We start from the raw sequence: 20714 nt of genomic DNA, 5'->3' as shown, positions 1-20714 counted from the left end.
GGGTCATGCGTCTCGAATCGCGATACCAATGTACCCCTGGACCTTACCAGTTGGGGAAATCGACCCCGGTTACAGACTGGTTTTGTCAGAGACCGAGCGAATTCTGCCAGTCTGTAACCATTTTGGTTTTTATATCCAAATTGAGTGGATCGTTCCTCGGCGCGGCATGAATAAATTCAAAGCGGCAACTTCATACAAATCAGCCAGATTTATTGGGGACACATCGGGGAAACACAACACAAGCAAAGCATTCATGACAATATGTTATAATTAATCTATAACCCGTTCTTAACTCGGGAGCTATGGATTACGGGTTTCGAAGGGAACCTAACGAGATAAACCTTAAACGACATGCAGACAAGACACAGACAGCATGCAGACAAGACACACAGTACTTGGTGATGTTTCATGGACGAGAGGAAAGTGTCAAAAGCACAAATGTGGCTCGTGACAAGCCAATGTCCACGGATTCGAGCACCCAAGCTCAAACACGCCGCGTGGCAAAATGGCGCTCGTCCATGTGTCGCAGCCCTCACACACACAGCCTCAGTGCGTTCAGACCCCGCGAGGTCGACTGCACCAGAGCGAAAGATCCATGGTGGGTTTCAGCTGGTTTCTCCCAAGGTCCAGTATACAAGTCCAGGCCTGGCCTGTTCACCAGACAAGGCCAAATCGAGGTGTTGGGCTCCGCAGGCTGGGTCCATGGGATTCCAAGACGTCGTCGAGCCGTGAGGTGAGTAGTGACAGTCAGAGGCTCCGTCACTGGACTCCGGATGAACCTGTCGATGTCCTTCTCATAAAAGTCGATCGCTGACTCCCACTCGTCGTTTCTCATCCAGCCGATGGCAGACAGACCTCATGCAGTCCCCTTCCCTGCCTTTCTTTTGGCTCGCTCCTCACGAAAACAGACACAGCCATCCCCTGCAGAGCCGATCGGCGCCACCTCGGCGCTCCCAGTTTCACCTTCTGCCGATCGCAGACTCGGCGCCCTCAGGTTCAGTTTCTCTCCCAGCAGATCCACCACTGCCTTTCCTTCGCTCGCTCGCCTCAAAACCCACTGGCTCCTCCTTTCAGTTTCACTTCCTTCTCTAGGCCACTCCCCCTCTCAGAACGCTGGGCGGGGACTATTGTCCGGAGAGAGGGAGGAATAAGAAGAACCTCTCGGTCCACCACCAATGTACAAACAATGAACAGCCTCTTACATCTCCCGACACACATGTAGCATCCATTTACCGAACAATATCTAGATGAAGTCGAAGAGCATGGAAGGGCGAGGTGACAACCTGCTGAGAGTGTGGCTACAGTTGGACACAATAATAAAGGGAGTGAACGAACAGTAAAAGAGGAGAGGAGGGGACAAAATAGTAATCTGCAAATAAAAGGGTTGGGTGTGGTGGTGCTAATAGAGGTCAAAAGATTGCAGATATGGATGGGGAATGATATGAGATGGTGATGCACAGGTTACTTGAAGCCCTAGAGGTAAGGGTGGATGCCAGTTTCACAAACGAGAGAAAAGGAGGACAAAGGAGTTAAGGTATGTGGTAAGCCTGGACTTTGTGAGTTCCACCAGTAAGTGTTCGTGTTTTGTTTTTTCGCTCTACAAGTACATGCTGGATGAGCTGGGAGGATCAAGAGGGAGAGAGAGAGAGAGAGAGAGAGAGAGAGAGAGAGAGAGAGAGAGAGAGAGAGAGAGAGAGAGAGAGAGAGAGAGAAGAGAGAATGAATGAACGACACCAGTGGAGAGGGGGATAAAAAATGTCAATGATGTGAGAGCAACAGTCGTTGAGCTTCATCTGAATCACGAGATATTCCAACAATGTTGAGAGGTTTGGATTCCACAGAATCTAAGAGAGACAGATATGATGCTGGGCACCATCCATACGAGAGAGCAGCACTCCATTGAGTGATGGAGAAGGTGTTGTGGTGTGTGAAAATTCATTCCCAAATAATTTTACAATTTGATTATGGAGTTTATGGAGTTACAATGCTCTGAAAGGGAGCCGTAGATCCTTCATGTCTACACCTAAATGCTGACAGATTGAACTGCTTAACATCCCGTCAAAAGGATGAGATGCAACACATTACATCTGAGGAACTCAGCTTGCGTTTAATAGTCGGAGCGGGATTCAAACCCTAACGACACAGCTCAAAGGTAAGTTCAACTATCTCAGATCCCAAATTTTGTTTCACCGCTGCAAGTTTGGTTTCGGTAAAGTGATGTTTGATCAGGTTCCTTAAACCTCTTTTTCAGGTTATAAACTTGTTTTCAGGCATCACAATGAGGCTCCTCAGGTGTTTACATGTAAGCAAATGAGAAGAATGACAGAAACACGCCATGTCGAAATGGTGAGAAGGAAGGCGAGAGGATAAATTGTTTTTAATAGCATCTGATACAAGCGGAATTTTATTGTACATGTTAGAACAAACAAAAAACAACTCAATCTTCTACAAAATAAACATTTTTCAAAAACTGTTTGAAATCTCAGCAAACTCCCAACTTTCCTGTAAAACACCTTTGGAGTTCAAACTCATTCCATAGACTGGAATGGGAAGTTGTCATTTAAAAAATAATTTCTTGTCCAGACAAAGGAACAAGTCCAGACAAGCTTAACCCAGCTTGATGGATGCTTCAACACGATCACAACGCCTTGCACTCTCTACCATTCCCAACATGTCCTCTCAATTTGCACGCAACAATATCAAATGTCCGACTCGCCCGGTTTCCTCACCCGACGATGTCACTGGGAATACGGCTATCGAGGAGCATGGAGCAATTCGCTTTCGTAGATCGCTCACCTTTTTCACCTTCCTCATGGGCTCGAATCACCTTGATCGTCGCATTGGAATTTTATGTGGGAGGGTGGGGATGTTGAGGAGGAGGAGGTGGTGGGGGAGGAACACAAATGATTTGATGCTGGCTGTCCTACTTACTTAGACGTTAAATCTTCCCCGTTTGGACCATCGGTAGAGCGAACAGATGATCGGCTGATGTTTTCTGCAAGGATTCGATGTGGTAAAGTGACGTATTAACTGATGACCATTCTTCATATAAGGAAATAAATCATTCAGTGCAAGATAAACTGCTGTAATGAAATTGTTCTGAATCTTCATTTCATTCAAGGACACAGAAAACTCATCTTTTTGCCATTTGCTCTCAACTTTGAGCTTTTTGTTTTCTTTACAAAGGTCCTTCCCAAAATGTCTCTTCTGCTCAAATTTACAGGCAAATGTCAATTTAAAGGTGGAGAGAGACAGACACAGAGAGAAATCTCATCTCAACTGATGAACTGTCCCATGGGCCATTAAGCAAAATGAATCAAAAATATAATTTGTTGATTGTTGGAAAGACAGGAAACCTGACTCCAGGATAAGAAGAATGTGAAGATTTAGATGACAAAACATAGCATAATATTCCCTAAACCGAACAACTCACCAAGCAAGATCATGTCATTTTAACCCCCAATCCCCATGAACCCTCCAACATGTTTACCAAAGAGTGCCAAAGTACCTCGAAACTGGTCACAAAGATCCACAAATGTAAACTATAAATGGAGATTACCTGTCCAGATAATGGATACAACCTCTCACAATTCACAGGATGCCTCCATCCAAACTTGTGACAGCCTAATGTTACTTTGTTAGCAGTATTCTTACGACCATTATTCATGTTAACAAAGACTAGCCTAACAGCCTGTTGCATCCTCCATCTCCCCAGCAGAATCGCGTTGCCTCGGCAGGCCGGAGTCATCAGAGAGGCTCTCTTGGAGCTCCTCCTCAGACAAACTGATGTGCAATCGAATTTTGTTGCTCATATCCCGTTTTGCCACATCACCCGAGCTGTCCGATTGCTCGCCCGTAAGCCTTGATGCTCCACCATTGGTGCCTGAGCCTCCCGGAGTGCCCTTTTGCTGCCTCCTCGCTCTCTCTTCCAGCCAGGTATTAAAACGGTCACCTTCTGCGCTAGCAGCTGTAACAGAAGGTGATAGTGAAGCATAAGAGGCATCCTCCTGCCAAAATTCATGACCTTGGCTGAGGGATGTGCTTGGAGATGATGAGGGCAAGGGTACTGCTAGGCCCAGCATTGCATGCTGGCAAGGCAGCGGACGAGCAAGGCGTCTGCGGGCATGGCTGATCTGGGAGATGGGTGGCGGAGCGAGGCGAGGAACACCATCCAATGAGCCACTTGTAGGATGAACAGATACGGGGGGATACAAAGGAAAACAAAAACAAAACAACTCTCATCAAAACAAACTATCAAACAATAAAGGCAATACTTGAGAATGAGGAAGTTACTACAGTGTTTGATATTGTAGATAATTGCAAACATTTAATTTTTGTCTCTTGTGTTTTGATAAAACGAAATAAATGGGAAACACTTTATTAACACGAGCATGAAAAAAAAAAATCCAAAATAATCTACAACGTGCTATACGTTTCCAAATTGCGGAGGATGCACGGCACGCTCGTGGTTATTACTTGGGATCAGGTAAAGGTTGCCGGTTTTACCGGTGAAATTGTAGCTCGTACTCCGGTTGGAGTCCACTGTCCACAATCCCTCCTCTATTTTTTAAGAATCGTGGCAGAGTCGCACCCCTGGGACTGTTGGATAGAAATTCTTGAGGGTTTGTCTCGGCATGACCATTGCTGAGGGAATTCTGTGGATAGACAATTTATGGGGGTTTAAAGGGGCCAGTACATTCACGTCAAGAAACAACATACTAGGTACATACATTAAATCCATTGCAGTGTGCAGCAATCCTACACTGTGCATTCATTAAAACAACATGCGAGTCATGGCCAACAGTGGTGATTATGATGGAAATCCTATCCCAAAGGTTGTCAGTTCAAATCCAGTTGAAGGAGGAAGACTTCATTTTTATTGTCAACTTCTGGAACCCAAACATTCCACCATATTTCTGATGAAATAAATCTATGGCCCTTAAGCTCCACCAAATAACCTCAATTCATATTCTACTTTCTCTGTTTTTAATCACATGACAGTAGGATATTTTATAGATCGGTAAAAATACAATATTTAAGAGGAACCATGTGTCTCACGATCCTCACGCCTTCAGGGTGTATGATCGACCAAAAAGTGAGTGCATTAAATGACACGATTTGATGAATTATTCGTACAATGTCACAATTCCTCGTCGTGACATCATGATTCTTGATTTGTAACCTTGTGGTGACGATGAAATGAACCCCAACTCAATGCTAAGATACATTTTCCTTGGTTTGGCCTGAACACATTGCTGCCCTCTGGGTTGTACAGCCGATTGCAGTTGTCACATTGTTCATCCGAATCTGTCCAAAAGGTAATTGTACATGACGGGGAATTCGATGATAATGATTAGGGCTGACAGGTTGGCCTAGAGGAATGTACACTCACTCTAACATGTCTTGCCTGGGTTTGAATCCTGACCCAGCTATGAACTGTCATCCTGGTGTTTCATACGTAGGGCGATTCATCCAATGGGATTGATGTTAAATGGGCATCCTTCTGCCGGCATTAGTCGGTGGACTTCAAAGATCCCAAGGTGTCCTTCGTGAAGAGGAGGCAAGCTATCGCCAGCACCATGAACAAATTACAAATTCCTGCCCCAACTACTTAGTCGAACATCAGGCCAGGCCAGCTGATTCATGAAATACTTGGGCGAAGCTTCTCCCGATTAACACCATGTGGGAATAATTGTAGCCGTTGAAGAAGAAGATGATAGCAATTGTTTTGAAAAATTTCTTTGCCATATTCTGATTCTTATATGAACCACATTTGGTGGGATTCTGGTTAAAATGTGAGGTTTTGGAAGTCAGAAGTTTGATTCTGACCGTGTCCATGTCATACGAAAGGCTTTATAAATGGTACATACTGCCTCCTTTCGAGACACTCAGCAATTACAGGATAGAGCAAGGACAAACTCCGCAAGTTGATATCCATGGGGAAGGGAAAATTTCTCCTTCATTGGCCAGCTGACTGCAGAGAGAAAAGCAATGTCACAAAGATGGTGTCCCTGGTAGTCGTGCTTGGGGAAGGTACTTCCCGTGTTTGTCTGAATTCGAGTTCGGTGTTGTCTGGCATTATTTGTCTGCATGTGTGTGCATGATTTGTGTTGCAGCTCCTTCACGGGCCTTGGACAATGAAAAAAAGGGTTAGTTGGGAAATAAAAAATAATTTTCTTTTGTTTCACACCGATAATAAAAAAAGAATGAAAAAAACAACGTTACTGGTGAAGGCTAGTGTTGATGTGCATCAGCGAACAGGTATAACAATGCAATAAATCAACAGTACCTCGATCAAGGTATGTTAAAGGTATGTTAACCGCCACAGGAAGAAAGGAGAAGTTGGCATTTAAGGAAGTTATCTTTTGTCGGAGCAAAAGAGAGGGCATTGACCCCTTCCCTCTCTTTCATTCCGACAAGGGTTAACTTCTTCTTGCTCCCCACTGTGGTTAGTATACCCCCCTCACCCCCCATTCAACATCCTGTTAATTTCATTGAATTAGAAAATTGTTTAAAGGAAAGAAAAGCCTTTCAATTTTCTTTGGAAAATCTACACATTTTTTTGTTTTGCCTTCCACATAACATGAAGTCATTCATTCCCAATGAACAACAAAGGTAGATGTTAGGAGATATGGAGTGAACATTTCAAAATGAATGGAGAAAAACTAATCAGATAAAACTGCCTTAAAACATCTGCTTACCCAGTTGTTCTGTGTCTGCATGGGTTGACTGGATGTGGTTGCGGTGATTAAGCTAACAGTGGTGAAAGTATCTGGGCCAGTAATCGCGATGCCCATTGGTCCAAAGTTTGGGGTCGTAGGAATGTCGTGAACCCCACCTCCAAGGGCAGTAGCTGAGTAGCCCTGCATTTCAGCTGCTGCGAATGCGTTATGAAAAACTGAAAGGTCAGCTGGGGATTGTGGGAAAGGGAAAAGATAGGAACCTTTGTGATCGTTATTAATCCATTTAGATCATTTTATGACAAGATTTTATATGGCAAAGGCAAGCGATACAAGAATTGGATCATGCGTCGATAACGAAAAAGCAATGGGGTTAGAGGGGGGGGGCACAATGAAGGTGCTAAAGAAAAGTTAAAGATATATATATATATATATATATATATATATATATATATATATATATATATATATATATATAAAAAGTGAAAGGCCTTTGTCCATAGCTCTCTTTTTACCACCTCTCCTTCGGTGTAGCTCCCTCTGCCCCATCAGCCCTATGACCTGTTCCTCCAGGATGTATGTATTTTTCTCGTCACCCCCTCTTAATTCAACTCTCAAAATCGAAGCTCACCACACCTGAGCCTGTGATATCCACCTCTTCTTCCTAGAGCTACAGCATGCAGGGCACTTGCAGCTCATGTCATTCCCCATCCCTACCTGTGATCTTTTCTACCTTCATTCACCCAACCAAACCCAACCCTCTTATTGGACTCCACTCTTCTCTCTCCTCTTTTTGTGTTTATTTATTCCCTTTCTTATTGTGTCTAATGGTTGCCCCGATGTCAGTTTGTGGCCTTAATTACCATTTGCCTCCTTGCTCTTACATGACACTTGATGTTGTATAGAAAATGAGTTCTTTAAGTAAAACAGCCTTGGTATCATGCTCTTAATCTGGCCGCTCACGTCATAGAAGAATCTTTTAGGAAGGAGCTGAGATTACAGCTTAACCTTACATAAAGAACATCACATTACGTGAATAACTGGAAGTTGAAATAGAGAGATAGAAATTCTTATTTTTATCAACGAAGAAATGAAATCTGTAATGATTGTAAACATTCAGTGAACTCAATAATTATATCCATGTTTACTGTGGCAAAGAGGCAAATACATTTGAACGGTGTGAACAGCTTCCAAAGAACCACAAGACAATTTAATCTTAAAAGAAATACTCTTAATTTGACACCACTATGTTTCGACAAACCGAAACCAACAAACGTAAGAAGCAAAACAAACACCCATAAACACGAATGGACATGGATCACAACAATGCAAGAGAATAGGTCGTCACACACCTGGTACGTCAGGGGTAGCTCATCAAATGGAGTGGAAGCAGTTGGGGAGAAAGGAACAGAGCAAGTGAAAGTTTGGGTGTTTCAAGGAACAGTATTTGGAAAAGGAAATAAGCTTGTACGAGTATGAAATGAAACGGGTGCAGTTGTGGATAAAACTCACGGCTTCGTGTATCTTTATTTCAAAGCTCTGCTCTGCTAAGATGATTGCTTGAAGAAGAGTCAATTAGTTAGTCTAGCTAATTATTATCGTTGGAAACTTTTCTTTTCTTCTTTATCAACTTTATATCAAGGTTTTATTGGTTAAGGACAAAATCATCAGCATTTAGGGAAAGGATATGCTATGTGAAGAATAAACAGGTTACAAAATGCAAAGAGGTGTCAGGTGGGTAAGAGACTACAAGTGCGTTAAAAAAACGGGGAATGAACAATGGGTTAGAAAATACAAACAGAGGTAAAAAAAAAGAGAGCAAACACTTACTTTATTGTACAATTAATTACTTTATCAGCCACATCATCAAGCCATGGTCAGCAAATACGCACAATTTACACATCATACGGATTTTATATTGCGGCCAAGCGAAGGCGATGGCTGCGCTCAGTTGGGGAGTATGAAAGGGATTTCGATGAAGAAAGAGAAGGAAGTTGGAGGGATTGAGGGAAGAGCCAATAGACTGGTGGGAGAAGCAAGGTACATGGTGGGATCAATTCAAGAACCGCGATCCACGTGTGGTGAGACCGCGGTGAGAGACAATTCAATAAGGATGAAGAGTGAGCATTGAGAAACAGAAGGCTGAAATGTGACTTCACAGAGGGGTTTGTATGTGAGACCGTCGATAAACTACGGGTAAAAAAGGAGCACCATGGAGTGGTGACCCGAGTACCAGTGAACAAAGCGATGACACATTTAAACAGTCAATGTCTAGAAGCAAAGTTCTCAAACACACTTTATGTATAATCAGGGTTGTCCTCACGTTGTGATCAAACACGGTGAACCCCAACTCCGTTTGGAGAAAATGCTGCCCCAATTGAAAGGCCATTCTTGCTTTTAACATTTACAACACTGTTTATTTCAGCGAATAACATAAGAAACATGATTTTAGTTTTTTAGTTTTGTTTTTTTTTTTTCTTCTGCAGAGGTCCAAGTCTGCAGGTGTGAGTGGAGAGAAATCCTATTGTATCCAATTGAATACAGTCGTCGCTTTTCATGCCGTTGTTGTTCAAAGGAGGAGTTTTCAAATTAAGTCTTCCTAACATGTACCCACAGTATTTATAATAATGCGATATATTTCATAGTGCAAAGGTAACATTCTTGTGTGCTGTTGTTCCAGATGGGGAACAGAAATGCGAAATGTTATTTAGCAGTCATCGTCGAGGGACGTACCGTATGGAATATGAGTCGTGTATTTGTTCTCATTGTTATTGTTCCATTGATTTCATTGTGAACAAGATTGTTTGACGCGAGTCAAAACACATTTGTCGGTTGTGAAATTATTGCCTTTGCTTGAAATAGGCCAGTGGTTAGTTGAGGACACTCAGAGTGACAGATGCATGTTGCTAAACCGGATTCACATCAAATGATTGGTGAGGTTTCCTTTTTATGTTGTTACAGAACTGCATGAGCACGACGTGACGTTGATCGTGCAAGACGGAGAAAATAGCTCACATGCCTGGCACACGTCAGTGCTTTGACGTAAGCCATTACTTAACCTTTGTGAGTTAAGCAGGTGGTGTTTGAGGAATGTGTACACATTCTTGTCACACATTGTTCTCCAGTGTTGTAGCAAGTGGCGATACTCGTAGCATGAAGAGTTAGTTCATGGAGTTCATTTCAGTTGGTACTGAAAGTTATTTCCCACAGAAAGACAATGGAAGAAGTAATTTGACATATAATGGCCAAAACCACACCTATCATCAAGTTTGTTCAACCCAAACAAGCAACAGAAAGAAGAACCTTGTTTTTTTTTTTTTTTTTTTAAAGGGGAGAGGGGAAGGGTGCTCTATTTGTCAAAGATTCTGAGAAGAACCCTGACAATGCTGTTTAAACTCAACCTTTCATCGGCATACAACCCATCATGGCAATATCTGCTCATATGCTTGTCCAACTCCTATCACAATGACGATTGTGAATGAGGAAAGAAAAGGCGGTGGTAAAAAAAGACAATGTCTACAATTGTAGATAAAATGGAGAACTGAAGACAGAAAGCTTGAGGTGACCTGAAAACACTGAGAAAGAGCTGAGGAACAATTGAAGGGAACTTTGCAAAGCAAAAAAAAGAGTTGGAAAATGACTGAAAATCCTGAGGGGGGGGGAAGCATGGGGTGGTGGGTGGTAAAGAAAAAGCATTGGCAAGGCAGAGCTCAGACAAGGATGGAGTCAGACAACGAGTCATACGAAAGGCTGAGCAGCCTTTGTGCTTCCTCTAAATGCCGGAAACTTCCTCCAGCAACCTCATCACTGTGACACTCGCTAGTGTCACTCTCAGAACCAATTCCTGACTCTCGCTTCCGCTGAACGTAGCACGAACCCGACACTGATCCAAGCAGAGAGCTGGGTGGGCCATGGGCTGAGCCCTGTGATCCTGAAGCCCAATTTGGCCCAGATACAGGGCCTGGGTCCCAGGACGTACCTGGGTCGAGGGTGGCGGGGGAGGGAGATGTGGGATCGGTGAGGGAGGGCAGGCAAAGGTCGGATTCTGGAAACCCTTCATCTATGGATTGAAGATCAAGGGTAATGTGAGGGTGAGGAAGAGGGGAAAAAATAGCAGGAAGAGCAAACATCATGAAACATGAAACAAAATCCTTCAAAGAAATTCGAAAAACAAAAAAAACAAAAATACCTACTGTATAATCAAAGAGCTTCACGAGATTGCTACTTTATATTGCAAAGGCAAATTTTACTTGATAAACATAAGAAATAATGTGAAAAAAAAAAATATATATATATATATAAGCAATTAAGAGTCATAAGCATGATCAGTTTCATGGAATACTTGCACTCGGAAGAACACAATTTGCAGGTACTCACCGGAACCAGTGAGCTGAACTTCAACACGACGAAGACGCCGAACAAGAACTGACAGCTGCAGCAGCAATACACGATTCTGCTGCAACAGCTGCTGCTCCCGAGATTCAGCTTCGCCTCGTGCAGCAGCCTCTGCTGCCAGTTGGGTCCGCAGCAATCGCACCTGCACAGAATATTGAACTTAAGGGTTCCAAAGAACTAGAAGCTAAAATAAGCAACGAAGCATACAAGAGTCAAGGAGAGCGGGCAATCAACGCTCACGTGGGCCACCCAAGGTGAGGAGGATAGTGCTCGGGCAGTCCGCCTGAGGTGGGGAGGAGGGTGCTTGCATGGGCTGCCCGAGAGGGGATGGACAGTACTCGCACGGACGGCCTGAGACGGAGAGAACTGTGCTCGCATGGGCCACCCGAGGTGGGGAGGATGACGCTCGTGCGGGCCACACAAGACAGTGGAGACGATGCCCGCACGGGCCTCCTAAGGTGGGGAGGATGAGGCTCGCACAGGCCACAAAAAAGGGATGGATGGTGCTTGTGCGGGCTGCCCAAAACAGAGAATACGGCACTCACACAGGCCTCCTAAGGTGAGGAGGATGAGGCTCATACACGCAACACAAAAAGGGGTGGATGGCACTCTCGCAGGCGAGCTGCTCAAGATGTGGAGGATGACACTCTCATGTGCCACCCCAATTGAGGAGAACAACCCTCACATGGATCACCCATCAAAATATGGGCAGCACTCACGCGGGCCGGCCAAAGCGGGGAGGATGACGCTTGCATGGGCCACCCAAGACAGAATGGACCGTTCACGTTTGGGCCATCAAAGATGGGATGGACGGTGATCGCATGAGCTGCCCAAGATGGGATGATGGTACTTGTCCATCCCATTTTGGTTGGCCTGCAAAGCTCTCATGCAAGCTGCCTGAGACAAAGAGGACAGTGATCGTGTGGACCATATGAGACAGTGGGGACAGCGCTTGTATGGGCCTGCTGAAGTGGGGAGAAGGGTGCTTGCATGGGCTGCCTGAGGTGGGGAGGGAGAATGGGGATTACACTGGCAGCACAAGGCGGGGAGAATGGCGATCACACGTCCCCCACACCCGCACCCCCACCCCCGAGGTGGGAAAGACAGCACTCTTACAGGCCTCCTGAGGCAGGCAGAACTTTGATTGTCCTTTTTGCTAGAGATGGAGCAGATGGGATTTCCAAAACTCAAGTAGCAAATATTGAAGGTACGATTGCAGGAAGTGCCTTTACCTGTGCTGCAGCAGACTGTGACTGTTGTTTCTGTAACTGCAGCTGCTGTTGTAGTAGCTCTAGGTGGTGATGCAATGAAGACGGGCCAACCTGGGTGCTTGGACCAGGGGGCACAGCTGGGGAGTGCCCTGGAGATTGCTGAGGAACTCCATCGATCTACAAAGCAGCAGGCACAGCATTATTTCATCATCTGGTATAATCTACCAGCGTTGAGAGCAGCGGTGACTCAGCTTTATACCTATTCATCTGTTTTTGACTTGACGAGACTTGTAAAAATATTGGAGATCCTTATATTAGGCAATAAATGAAAACTTGGAAGAGGGTACAGGGTGTCCCTTTTGAACAAAAGAAACACTACGATTTATAATCTCTCATGACAAACAGCACAGTTCCACTGATGCTCTCTTACTAGATGGTAAACAGCTTTCTGTTGTTTTATACAAGACAATCAATAGCTTAAAAAGTGCAAAATGATTACCATTTGGTATGTACATTCCAACAGGTTCACACACATTTCAAAAACTGGTTTGATGTACCGTTTTTGCCATTTCGCCATGTTGCAATTTGTCGTTGGAGTCGGTCACCGTCGTCTGACTGGATGCCTGGGTTGGGACTGCTATTTTTCCAGAATCCTTCGCACCCTCACCACCCACCGGGTCATCCCTGACAGCCACCGGTGCTTATGGACAAAAGCTCAATGTTAGGGACATGAAGACTGATGATTTGATTCGTTGATGAGCAGGATTAAGGAAGTGTCACAGTGATGACGAGTTGGTGTGGTCTTTAAGAGAATGATAGCAAACATTCACTGTATAAAGAAATATATTTGGCAAGATAAATGGATCGCAAATGGATCATGCTGCTACTTGCTGCACTTGGCATTAGTTAACAAGGATTATCAACTTTACTTCCCGAGTATTCATTACAAATTTATAATCATTAAACGAGCCATTAAAACGGCTCTTTCGCCAGAACTATTTTTGATCCTTTATGCAGAGCATTACAAAATCACCATTTAAGAAAATAAGGCCACTGGATCTGTGGCTTAACTAGGCCCTGGTCTAATGTTGTAACCTAAACTTGGCAGCATTCTGACTGGTGGGTCTGGAGAGGAAGGTTTTTGAAGGAATTTACACGATTTTCCAAAACATTTACGAAGTCGGCCATTTTGACACGCTTCCGGTCACGTGATCAGCATGATTTCCACAATTTCACATCCCTACCCGAGCCTAATGTTGGAACCCAAATTTTATGCCATTCTGACTGATGGGTCTGAAAAAGAAGATTTTGGAAGGAATTTGCATGGCCGCCCTTTTGACCGACTTAAAGTCATGTGACCGGAACAAGCTTTGCAATTCCTGTTACCAGTCAGGAGAGGAAGGTTGATGCCAAATTTTAGCCGGATCGGCCCAGCGGTTTGGCCGGAGAAGTCAAAATAAGACATGGGCGGACGGTGTGTGATGACATTACCTTATCTAGAATTTAAACTTCAGGTGAGGTGAATATACTTTCCCTCATCATACAAGGTTTATATACATCCATAAGTTGCAACTGAACTTACTTGAGTCTCGCTGCAGTTGCTCATCACACTGGCTGCTTCCTTTCACTAATGCTTCTTGGCGGGCTTGCTGCAAGCTCAGCTTGTGACAAACATCAAAAGCCTGTCCGATGGTGCGCACGATACGCATGGCTTGGCTCTGCAGTACACAAACCAAACTGCTTGAGTCTTTGGCAGATTCATAATCCAAGTCAACGACTTGAAGTGGTACATTTCTTCCAAACCCATTAAGCTGCTTTTCAGTAATCTGTGATATTATAATACGAAAATGTCAGTGATTGGTTTATGTTCAAATTTTTTTTTATTGCTGTCATAAAGCCTGGTGTTGGCATATTGGTTAAGATGGCTGGCTTAAGATCTTAGGATCCTGAGTTTGAGCCCCTGTTGTGCAGTTAGATAACACCAGGTGGGTTGACTCAGCCTGTCATCCTTTTGAGGTCGGCAAAATGAGGACCAACTTATTGGAAATAGGGGGCACTGAATCATCAGCACAGTCACACTCCCAGCAAAGATGCAACCAGCAGCCACAGGCTGCATTCGAAACAAGAAAAACAGCAGTCAGAGTTTGCATACCCACCCCAAGACTTGTTTTGTGTGGCGTTTGTGCACTAGTGTGTTCTGTAATTAATAAGAGACATAACTAGACCTGCCACTTTATAGCTGATGCCAGTGATGACCGGGTACCAAGGCGTCCCGCTTTGATGCAACCCCGCTTTGATTGAACACCTGACCCTGACCCACGACGTTTTTCATTATTATTCAATGGAATTTAGAATAGGATTAAAATATATTCAAATCAAATCAAATGGAAGACCAAATAGGTACAAGTCCTGCTTTGGAATCATCACAAGGAACCAAAAGAAGCAAAAAGCAAAGATGAAGTCATCAGGAGGAACCTGGATAGGATTCACATTTCAGCTGCTACTTCTCTACCCTCAAACCCATCCAGGCACAGCCAAGTGAGCCTTATTAAAATGTGTGAGGAAAACCCAAGGGTTTTGTTTTGTGGCACAAACTCTCCCTCAAGCTATCCCGCTCTCCCACCCTCCCACTCCACCTCCACATCCCGATGCATGTACAGGTAAACCACCCATTCATACTTGATGTCTCTGCATCGAAACTCACCTTTCGTTTTGCTTTGAACACGTTGCAGTGGAAAGCATTACTTGACCCATCTCTTGAGATGAAGCTGAAGATCTTTAGGTCCTGGGAGTCATGCGATACATAAAATATCCTAAAATAATAGTGAAAAAGGTGGTGGGGTTGTGCACAAGAAATTGGCAGGTAGTAAAATATGGGTCGGTTTCACAGTGGTGCTCTCGAGTTCAACAATAAAACGTCATTCCATTTCAGATAATGACTTGATCAAACATCAGCTCCATGTTAACGGATTTTGAAGTGGTGTGGCCGAACTGTCAGGAAAAGAGTATCCAGGTGATGACTGTACGCATTCACCTGTTTCAATCGAAAGGTACTTGTAAAGTGTAAAAGTATTGGAGATCATTGTATCGGCAATAAATGAAAACTTACAGGAGTGTACAGGGTGTCCATTTTGTACCAAAGTTCGTTTTGGATTTACAATCATTATGCTTTATGTAATAGTGTGTGAATGTGTGTGTGTGTGTGTGTGTGTGTGTGTGTGTGTGTGTGTGTGTGTGTGTGTGTGTGTGTGTGTGTGTGTGTGTGTGTGTGTGTGTGTTACACAATTTCAGCTCCAGAATTGAACTTAGCAGCAGTTCCGACGCTAAAGATAAAAAGTGTTCATTTGTCCAATTCAGACATTGTTTGGGTGTCTCCGGGAGGTGCAAATATGATGGATCATTGCTTGCCAAGCCATCCGTTCCTTATCAACCATTTTGTTGGAGCGCCTCATTGAGCGCTTAAGTCACTTAGCGAGCACTCTGCAATATTTGCACTGTCACTGAATACTATATTTTGATTGATTTGAACAAAGTTCAGGGGCAACTTGCCTGCATTGACCACGTGCTCTGCGGTGCAACAGGAGATGGCTGGCTCGATGAAAATGTGAAATTTTATTTTCCACGACATTTCCCCTTTTTGTACGATTTTCCATTATACAACCCATATTCACTTCGGCAGAGATAAATACAAATAAAAATTAAACGTTTCGTTTAAAATAGTTTCTTCAACAGTTTGTGAAGTGCTTGGTGAAGCCACTTGGCGCACGTTTTTCAAGCTTCAATCAATAGTGACACCGCGGTTCGATACCGGAGTTAGGAAAGCCAAATAAATTTTTATGATCACAATGAGTAAAAAATGTTTTCAGTTACGATGAAGTAATGAATCGCCACACCACGGCAAGAAAGATGAGAGGTACGCATGCTCACTCTGTGCAGCATGGGTTCAAATCCTGACCTCGATATAAACCGGTGACCTCAACATCCTCGCCACAAACAGGTACAGACAGGACAGCAGCATCCAATATGTCATTGAAAGCCTGGATCTTAGTTTTGACCCAGGAAACCCGTAATCCCAGCGGCTCCGACTCCTCATTCAGCACCTCGAGGACCCCCAAAAGGATATCCAGTATCCAAAATGATGACTGCATCACCTGCGAAATCAAGATCAGAGATCTTGACATTCCCAAACAATGCACCGCAACTTGAACTCTCCGACATCCTCCCTAGAATCCAGTCCATACAAGTGCTGAAAAGTGTGGGGGCCAGTACACACCCCTGATGAACTCCAGTAACAACTGGAAATAAGTCAGAGATGGTACCACCACATCTCACAGCACTCTCAGTACCAGAGTAGAGTTCAGACATCAGATCGATCAGTTTTGGTGGCACCCCACGAAGACCAAGAATCCTCCAGAGGGCATCCCGATTCACTGAATCAAACGCTTTACGGAGATCAACATCGGCTGCAAGCAGCCCCTGCCGAAACTCTCATCTTTGTTCGGTGAGGACCCGAAGAGCAAGGATACGGTCAATCTTTGACCTCGTTGGTGTAAAGCCCGACGACTCTGGATGCTGGTGCTCAAGCAGATGGTGGCGAACCCTCTCGAGAATTATGAGCAAAAACCTTTCCCGGCACTGAGAGCAGCGTCAGCCCTCAGTAGTTGTTGCAGTCTTGGCGATCACCCTTCCCTTTCCAGTGAGGGACAACAAGGCCCTCTTACAGTCAGTTGGGATGATGCCTGTGTTCCAAGCAGAGCACTGAACTGCATGCAACAACACGAGTGCAGCATTTCCACCAGCCTTGAGAAGTTCAGCATGGATGTCACAGATCCCTGGATGTGATGAGCCTGTGGGTGCTGAAACCTTGAACCAGCCACCCTAAGTCCATGACTTCTTGTGAGGTCAAGGAACTTAGTGCTGTTCTGGTTCACAGTTCCAGACCCATGGGGACCAACACACGTCTCATAACCATCCCTATCAGTTCCAGTCAATGTATTGAAATCTCCCAAGACTAGAAGAGTATCTCACCTGGGGCACTGATCAAACACAGACTCGAGTGTGGCATCGCATGCGTCTGTCACGGTGAGATCACTCATCTCAGTCGGAGCAGATACAGAGACCAGGAAAATGACACCCAAGGAGTGACAAATCCTTAGTCTCATAATACGCTTATTAACCGGTGTTACCTCAATGATCATAGGAGTCAGCTTATTGGGCAGTAACTCCTTGAGTATGGTAACCATCAGAGTGACCAGACCAATTGTGGGTGTAACCACTGTGGGGGAAAAATTTATATTAATGTATTTTAAATTGTAACAAATGGAGTTTCAGAAATGTAACTTTTATGCTGCAAATTGAATTGGCTGTCATTTCTGGCCAAAAGACTTTTGCCCTAAATGATAAGAAATGTGTTGTTCTGGAGCAGAGTGACCGAGCTGATAAATGAACCTTTGCTTAGAAAATGTACGAAGTGGCTTTTGTCTAAAGGACACGTCTACAGTCTGGGTGAATATCCCCCAACCTCTCTCTCATGGAAGTATAAAATGTTTTGAAAGACACATTTTCTTAGTACGAGCACGTGAGGAAGTATAGTTTCTCAGTGGCTCGTACTCCTTGGAACTGACCAAGTACCAAGTTAGAATAAAACTCTCTGATGTAATGTAGAAGTGAATTGAATCGGGTTGGTCTAACTGTTAACTAAAGTAAGAATAAATGAAATAGAACCAAATAATATTGCAATCAATGGGGATTCTTAAGTTCATTGTACAAGGGTGAGAAGTGTATGGTGTATAATTAGGAAATAAATTGTTTCACAAGGAAGGACTTGTGTGGACATCAGTTTTATCAGTGTCGATAGGGTTTTTTGTAGGGTTTTATAATCAAATCGGACAAACGTTAAACTCTGTCTGAAGTCAAATAGGATTCCACAATCGACCAGTTAGAATCCTTCAGGAGGACAACGATCACAACAAGGTGGGTTTAAAAAATCCACATCAGTTGGCGCCGAGACTCGGATTCGAACCGACGTTGGTGCGGTGCTCGTGACCGGAGGTGCTTAATCTGCCGGAGGCAGTGCCTGGAGGAACGACAAGTGCTTGAGCGAAGGTAAGGGAGAGCGCTCTCAGCAGGTAACGCATTTCGAACAAAGAAAAGTTCATTGTCAGATAATTTTATTGAGAGAAAGAAGAGGATCCGGCGGAGGGAGTCCGTTTTAAAGTAAATAATAAGTACTGTAGTTGTTTTAGAAAAGTGCTGGAGAAGAAGAGGAGTCAGATGACAAGAAGAGGCTCGTTGAGGAGCCAAATGCGTAATCAAATAGGCATGATGAAGCGACATGCCACATGTTTGCATTGATACGGACCGGCTGTGAGAGAGAGAGAGGTTGAGTACACGGCTGAGACGCCGAGATAGAGGTTAAAATAGATAAATATTATAAGTTACCTGTTTGTAAAGAGTTTTAAGAGTTACTTTTTGTTCATTGAACTCACTGGAAGTTTGTTGGCAGTGAGGTTGTTATATTATATTGTGTGGAGGTTTTACGGATTTGTAAATGCAATGATTTGCACGAAACGTTTTGTGGAGTGCAGGAGATGATTAACCAGCTGGGAGCATGGTTGGTGATTTGCATTGAGATGCGATGTGTTACTGAGAGTAAAAAATGAAACTTGTGCGATTCCAATATTCACTGCAATGAAACGTGTTCTGTTGGGATTTTGACGATATTTTAACTCGTGCTGAGTTGAGCTGTGTGTTTGTTTGAAATGGCATGTTATACATTCTTTGCGTTGCATTTCCACGCGAAGGTCGCAAACTACACTGTGTGAGACCCCCTCCACTCGATCTGTGGGGGGTGGCATATCTTTACACTGAGTCTTTGTTCGAGCCTTTGCTTTAGGTGTGAAATTCGATTCATATGCAGATTCAAGAGGATGAGATAGAAATGTGATTGGTATTTGTCACGTGATCACATGCGAGTCTATTAGATGCAATGCTGTCTAGTGTATGTGTTGAAGCCATGACAGAGTAATGCTAAACTGTGGGTTTTGCCTGTCAGAGTTTTTTGCCTTTTTCTTCCCACTGGATGTGGAGAGAACTTCCTGTTCCTCGTTCCTTGGTGTTTGTGGCGCACCCTCTGGACTGAATCTGTTTAAAGTGAAGTCCATTTAGGAAAAAGTGTTGAAGTTTTATTTTACAACCATCGGGATTTTGAATAAATTGTGAAATAACAATTGTGAATGTGGATATACTGCATGTGATTTAAATGTGGAAACGTGATTTGGAATGATTTTAATGATTTGATGATGTTTAGCACGTGGGGCAATTCACAGATAATAGATGATTCCCTCGGATGGACGTTGAAATATTGTTTTATTCGTCTGCGAATGTTGAGGTTACCTGAACTTGTGCTGGGAAGGCAATGGCAAACAACCCAGTGTAACCCTTTGATCGATTCAGTCAAGGTAAATTCATGATTTAATTGGATAGATGCTGAAGATTAAATTTTTCATTTCTGGATTTTAAAAGGAAATATTTTGTTTTGACCAAAAAGTTGTTTAAGAGAGTTTGGATGTTTATTAGTCTGAAGTTTAAGATGCTTTTCCAAGACTGGGATAAAGATTGTGGAGGGTGAAGCTGCATGTGTAGACAGAGTGTTTGAGCTGCAATTTAAATGATATTTGACAAGTGATTTGACAATTTTTGTAAAACTGTTTAAAATGATTTATTTGTTTTGATAAAAGAAAATGGATTCGTAATTGAGAAGGTTTGAGGAAGTGATAGATGGTTTGTGTATGCGAGTTGGAAAAATGGCAGCATGTTTGCTGTTTTGGTGAGAGAGAAGTGGACAGATGGAGAAATGTCAGATTTAAAATGTCGATGGAAATAGCAAATGAGATGGATGTTTTGAGTATATGTACAACTGGGATTTCTGTATATTTTAGCATGTTGTTTTGGGAAATAACAACGAAAGGGATTAAAATATTGATATGACATATAATGCAAGTTAAATGCTTCCATAACAATCTTTGTTAGTCTTGTAGAACTACATGTGCCCATGACGTTTATTGATTGGTGTTTAATTGATGCTTTGTTTGTTTCGGAGTGTTGAAAGCAGTCTTTGAAGCAATGTACGATTTCATCTAAATGAACTTTGAAATGAAATTCCACACAAAAAATTGGACGATGGGAGAACCCAGATTTGGGTGATTGAGCATTCAACACATGATTATCCCTCCCCTTCCCGAGGAGATAAGATGGAGCAATGTGGGAAAAGAAAGAAAAAACCCACTGAGGAGAAGGTTGAGCAAAGTCTTAACGTCGGCGTTGTGTGGTGCCTGCGTGGAGGAATGTTCTCAGCCACACTCTCGATTGCCGCTCTGCAAATACATCATGAACTTGCTGTGGTCACTTCAATGTACGACAGGCCTGG

At 43.6% G+C, this 20714-nt stretch overlaps 1 protein-coding gene across 8 annotated transcripts in view; it reads right to left on the bottom strand.

Moving 5' to 3' along the window:
* Positions 1-2360: 2360 nt before the first annotated feature.
* NOS1AP (nitric oxide synthase 1 adaptor protein) overlaps positions 2361-20714 on the bottom strand; it is a 69974-nt gene continuing 51620 nt past the window's right edge. For 2 of the 8 annotated variants that reach the window (XM_085855668.1, XM_085855671.1), the window contains 10 exons: positions 14991-15099; positions 13869-14004; positions 12844-12986; positions 12308-12463; positions 11316-11528; positions 11058-11217; positions 10660-10740; positions 6702-6910; positions 4507-4655; positions 2361-4182 (listed from right to left, as the gene is read on the bottom strand). In XM_085855668.1, coding sequence (XP_085711794.1) covers positions 3684-4182; positions 4507-4655; positions 6702-6910; positions 10660-10740; positions 11058-11217; positions 11316-11528; positions 12308-12463; positions 12844-12986; positions 13869-14004; positions 14991-15099 — 1855 coding nt within the window. In that variant the 3' untranslated portion in view covers positions 2361-3683. Of the gene's footprint in view, positions 4183-4476; positions 4656-6701; positions 6911-10659; positions 10741-11057; positions 11218-11315; positions 11529-12307; positions 12464-12843; positions 12987-13868; positions 14005-14990; positions 15100-20714 lie in introns of all 8 variants that reach the window. The other 6 variants (XM_085855672.1, XM_085855675.1, XM_085855669.1 and 3 more) reach the window with 5 other exon arrangements.

This window comes from Eptatretus burgeri, chromosome 14 (assembly GCF_056783735.1).
Source record: "Eptatretus burgeri isolate ZD-2024b chromosome 14, Ebu_testis_v1, whole genome shotgun sequence".
In the NCBI taxonomy this organism is placed as follows: Eukaryota; Metazoa; Chordata; class Myxini; order Myxiniformes; family Myxinidae; genus Eptatretus; species Eptatretus burgeri.
Note: the sequence above shows the minus strand (reverse complement) of the source record. Positions and strands in the feature narration are given on the sequence as shown.